General features: G+C 50.6%; 1 protein-coding gene across 1 annotated transcript; it reads right to left on the reverse strand.

Moving 5' to 3' along the window:
- Nucleotides 1–449: 449 nt before the first annotated feature.
- Nucleotides 450–1842, reverse strand: TUSC1 (tumor suppressor candidate 1). The gene has a single exon (XM_030005440.2). The coding sequence runs from the start codon at nt 1800–1802 to the stop codon at nt 1215–1217; it is 588 nt and encodes a 195-aa protein (XP_029861300.1). The 5' UTR covers nt 1803–1842; the 3' UTR covers nt 450–1214.
- Nucleotides 1843–5607: the final 3765 nt, after the last annotated feature.

The following is a 5607-nucleotide window of genomic DNA, read 5'->3' on the forward strand; positions in this document are numbered from 1 at the left end:
TAGAGGCTTATGCTGGCATTGTAGGAAGAAATACGACTGCTCTTTTCAGAAATTATATTATCAAAGATACTTATAGAAAAGATGGATTTTCAGCTTTTCATGTTACTTTAACTATGAGCTAGAACAGACCTTGGCTATTAAAGCTTTAAGGAACCAATCCCAAACCTGACGTCAACAGCTTTTAAATGACAAAAAAAAAAAAATGAGGAAACATTACAAAACCAACCGATGTCTCGGTTCTTTACAAGGGTTGCTTTCAAACAGCAGTTTTTCCTAAAAGACGACAGGTGTGAAAACTAAGTAATTCGCTTTCAAATAGTAGACATTCTTAAGAAAGGTCCAAAAAATAACCAATTCCTTTGGCTTTGACGCAGTGCATTCCAAAGGTCTGAAGGGTGCTTCATCTACAATTTCAAAATAATTGTTAAAAATCACACTTAAGACAGTTATTTGATGTGTCATGGTTTTATTATCAGCTGCAGTTTTAAGTGAAAGTGTGAAATGCAAACCAATATTCATGTGAGAGTGAACAAAGTCCACCATCAAAGATACAAATACTGTTTTGCAGTGACTGTCCAGACAATTCGGAGGAGTTCAAACGATGACCAACTTTTACTGGAGTGCTGACAAAAGAAGCTTGCAAGGTTCCTCCAGCCCCTTTCCTAACAGACATACACAGACTACTAAGAACTAGTCAGAGCCATCTTTTGATAGCCTCCATGGCTGTTGAGGTCTACTTGACAGTCACTAACTCAAAAGAGAAAAAAGGCGATCCACAGCTGGTCCCCAGAGGAAGGAAGCACAGTTCCATGCCATGCGGTGACATTAGACCAACTGTTCTTTGCACCGTGGCTCTTTTCTCCGCGACAACAGCTGCTTTGAGGCACACCTCGACTGAAACATTTCCAAGCCTCAACTTCCCAGCTGAACCTGCTTCTCCTTTATCACGGTCAATGCTTCCTGGCCATACCTCTGGGAAGCGGATTACCCCTCCCCCCCCTTTCTTTGGGAAGAGCCTCTTTTGACTGAAGGTGGGGGAGAGGGGGTCAGCCCCGCGCTTCGCCGGGGCCATGGAAGGGAGGAAGGAGGGGGCAAGCCGCCTCTCCCCCACCCCGAGAGCCGGCGCTGCCCGCGGCGGCGGCGGCGGGCGGGCGGCCCTGCGGAGCCGCCCCCTCACAGCAGCCCTCCCGGCCGCGCCTTCCCCCGGGGCGCGGCTACACGGGCGGCACCAGGCTCCTCTTCACCAGCAGCTGCTCGGGGGAAGACGGCGGCTTCTCGTCCTCCTCCAGCAGCTCGTCCAGCTCCGAGGCCTCCGGCCCGCCGGCGGCTCTGCAGCGCCGCAGGTGCTGCAAGGCCCGGCGATGCTTCTCCTGCAGCCGCCGCAGCTGGGCGCGCAGGGCCTCCGCCTCCGCCTTCTCGCCCGCGGCGGCGGGCTGGTCGGGGCCGGGACCCAGCAGGGCCTGGCGGAAGAGGCAGCGATTCTCCCGGCGCAGGCGGCGGTTCTCCAGCCGCAGCCGGGCGTTCTCTTGGCGCAGCCGCGCGTTGTGCCACTCCTGCTCCTCCCGCTGCCGCAGCGCCTCGCCGTGGCTGGCCGCCAGGTCCGCGTACCGCTCCGCCAGCTGCTGCGCCGAGCCCCGCGACTGGCCCCGCCAGCCCTCCTGGCGGCCGCCCGGCTCGGCAATCTCCTCCGCCCCGCCGCAGCAGGGGCCGCCGGCGGGGGCGGCGGCGGCGAACCCCGCCCGGCCTCTCCGCGCCGAGCCGTTACAGCCCCAGCGCCCGTCCCCCACGCGCATGCGCCTCATCCGTGCCCTTCCCGCAGCCCGCCTGCACGCCCCGCCGCCGCCGCCGCCGCCAGAAGAGGGAGGTGCGCGGCGGCGGCCGCACCTCCCTATGCAAATCAGGGGCGGGGCTTCGGCGGCCGGAGGAGGGGCCGGGGGTCGGGGCGGAACAGCCTCCGCGGCCTGGCGGGGCCGTGGTGGGGGCGGGGCCACGCTGGGCGCGGGGCTTCGCTGCGGGGGGCCCGGCAGCCTGCGGGGCCTCAGGCCTGAAACCCGTCAGGTGCCTCTGGGCCACGAGGTGTCCTCTTCCGCCCCGTCTCCTGACCGCGTGAGGTGGCGGAGGGGCTTGGGCTGCTGGGGGGTCCCCTCTCAGGATATCGCCGTCCACCCCCACAGCCTGTCTGACAAGGTGGGCTTCCACGGGCAGGCGTGGTTGCGCAGCCCTCCAGCGTTCGTTCGCGTGGGCCTCGTTTTTATTGTTGCTGAAAAGTGGTGGCTGCGGCACAAAGTTAACGTCCGCTCGGAAGCGCTTGAGAAGTGAAGACCCGGTTGTATAAGTGGTAGTCTGTTCTAGTGTTGCTAGGTGGTTGGGATTTAAGGAGTAAAAAATGCAGGCTATAAGGATGCGTAGTCGGTATGTGAGTAGTTCTGACAGCTTGTAGATGAGTCAGTTTAAAGTAACAAGATCATGTGATATAAACTTGCCCATAAACAATTTCCAAAAGAACATGAGAATAGGATGTGAGGACTCTACCCATGGCATTTCAGAGTGGGTGGTGAAATGCATTAATCATCTGAGGTTCTCATCAATTCTCTTTGGCTGTTCTCCTTTACATAACTATGCACGTAGGTATCTGCACAGTTAAGTAGTCCTGTTGGGATTACCATGGCTGTGCAGTACATACCACTGTGGACCTCCGTCTAAATTTTGCACTTCAGGTTGTAAACTGCTTGTGCCTGTGTTTTGCTTTATGATCCAATGTTCTGTTAATTACCAGCTGGAATTTTGAGTATGGATCGTATATTTGAAGATAAACAAACAGTGCATAGCAGTAATTGTAGTAATTCTTTTCAGAACCTTTTCAGCTCCAAATGATGACTATTTACTTAAAAGGTTTAAAAAAGAAACACTAAATCACTGCAGGACAGAAGTAATCTTAGTATCACTGTACTTTTGCCATGACTGCTGATCAGCAAAAATGAACTTATAGCAAATATTACCTGTACTAAGCCAGCTTCCAAGGAGAGATTGACTAGGGCATTGTAGTAATTCCATGTAATATGTGACTGAACTGGTTTTGCATTGAAAGAAACACGTTAATGCCTGTTTATTAGTCACTTCTTAATGTTGCTGCTTTGGAAATCCATAGGTATACCCACTGCCAAGATGTCCATAAAACTTTACTTTGAGCTATAGACCGAATCCAGTAGAGCGCTGAGACTCTTCAGTCTGCGTGAAACTGAACCAGGGGTTTGCACTCCTGAGAAACAGTGCATACGGTAACATAGAGCTTGAACTTTTGATGACCACTAAGTTAGATTACAGTCATCGTTAACAGCACCTTCAACTTTGATGTGAGGCTGACTGTTCCTGGAGTCTTGCAGTGAATGTTGTATTATGGCTCTCAGTTTTGTTTATCCACCTATTTTAGTTTTTCCTGTGCCTTTATTGTACTGTGGAAATTACATGCATGTATATACAAGCATAAAGATTGATGGGCTGTATTCCTATAAAAACCATACTCACGTATCAAAAGGGAATTTACTGAATTTCAGATTCCTCAGACAATGTTTAAACGCCAGTTTGATATTCTTGGGTTAAAGATAATGACAGCAAGTAGTGATTGGGGAGAGACAATAAATCAACATAGACAAACTTCCATTGTGAGATAGGAACATACTAGACAGTGTGAAGGGGGGAAATAACCAGAGAAGCTGTGAGTAGTTGTCCACTCTTCAATGATTTTCTACTCACAGGATGCCTGTGAAAGACACAATATTTTAAACAGCAACAATATAGTAGGGATAAATGTTATCTCCATTCCTATTGATTAAAGCCCTGTTTTTATTTAATGGCATCAGACCTCCATAGATGAGAAGGGAAAGTGTCAATGCTTGTGGACCATCAGCTGCCATTGATTTTGCACCCTATCCAACCTGGCTGGGAAAAAGACCCTAGAAAAACACCTCACAAGGAAAATAAAAACTGTTGGTGCCCACCATTCCCTTTACTACTTGGGACATGGAATTCATATTTTTTAAGTGAAAGGAATTCAAGCAGCTCTGCAGTTTGTATGGATACAAAGGACTTTTATTTTCTGTGATTCTTAAAGGAAGTCATACAAAAAGTTAGGCCCAAACTGAGTTTAGTGCAATTTTTTGTACTCCTTTTCTGCACTTAGAATCATAGAATCATGGAAGGGTTTGGGCTGGAAGGGGCCTTTGAAGGCCATCTAGTCCAACCCCCCTGCAATGAGCAGGGACATCTTCAACTCGATCAGGTTGCTCAGAGCCCCATCCAACCTGACCTTGAATGTTTCCAGGGATGGGGCATCTACCACCTCTCTGGGCAACCTGTTCCACTGTTTCACCACCCTCACTGTAAAAAATTTCTTCCTTATATCTAGTCTAAATCTACCCTCTTTTAGTTTAAAACCATTACCCCTTGTCATCTTGCTGCAGGCCCTGCTAAAAAGTCTGTCCCCATCTTTCTTATAAGCCCCCTTTAAGTACTGAAAGGCCTCAGTAAGGTCTCCCTGGAGCCTTCTCTTCTCCAGGCTGAACAACCCCAACTCTTTCAGCCTTTCCTCACAGGAGAGGTGTTCCATCTCTCTGACCATTTTTGCGGCTCTCCTCTGGACCCTTTACAACAGGTCCATGTCTTTTCTGTACTGAGGGCTCCAGAGCTGGATGCAGGACTCCAGGTGGGGTCTCCTGAGAGCAGAGTAAGTAGAGGGGCAGAATCCCCTCCCTTGACCTGCTGGGCAGAACCACCAAGTCCTTCTCTGCAGGACTGCTCTCAATCCCTTCATCCCCCAGCCTGTATTGATACCGGGGGCTGCCCTGACCCAGGTGCAGGACCTTGCCCTTGGCCTTGTTGAACCTCATGAAGTTCACATGGGCCCACTTCTTGAGTTTGTCCAGGTCCCTCTGGATGGCATCCCTCAGGTGTGTCAACCACACCACTCAGCTTGGTGTCATCTGCAAATTGGCTGGGGGTGCACTTGATCCCATTGTCTATGTCATCGATGAAGATATTAAACAGTACCCATCCCAGTATGGACCCCTGAGGGACACCTCTCGTGACTGTACCCATCCCAGTATGGACCCCTGAGGGACACCTCTCGTGACTGATCTCCATCCTGACATTCAGCCGTTGATTGCAACTCTTTGAGTGTGACCATCCAGCCAGTTCCTTATCCACCAAACAGTCCATCCATCAAACCCATCTCTCTCCAATTTAGAGAGAAGGATGTTGTAGGGGACTGTGTCAAAGGCCTTACAGAAGTCCAGATGACATCTGTAGCTCTTCCATTGTCCACTGATGTAGTCTCTCCACCATAGAAGGCCACTAGGTTGGTCAGGCAAGATTTGCCCTTGGTGAAGCCATGCTGTCTGTCTTGAATCAACTCCCTGTCCTCCATGTGCCTTAACATAGCTTCTAGGAGGTTCTGTTCCATGATCTTCCCAGGCACAGAAGTGAGGCCTACAGGTTAGTAGTTCCCAGGGTCCTCCTTTCTACCCTTTTTAAAAATAATGGCCCACTGGTACTATCCCAACCTTAGAGAAATAGCACAAAGGTGAAGGAATGTCCCATTGAGCCTCTCTT

The sequence above is a fragment of the Aquila chrysaetos genome, chromosome Z (genome assembly GCF_900496995.4).
Source record: "Aquila chrysaetos chrysaetos chromosome Z, bAquChr1.4, whole genome shotgun sequence".
Lineage (NCBI taxonomy): Eukaryota > Metazoa > Chordata > Aves > Accipitriformes > Accipitridae > Aquila > Aquila chrysaetos.

What these genes read in the sequence shown, in the direction of transcription:
- TUSC1 (XM_030005440.2), bottom strand. Translation starts at nt 1,802, where the DNA reads ATGAGGCGCATGCGCGTGGGGGACGGGCGCTGGGGCTGTAACGGCTCG.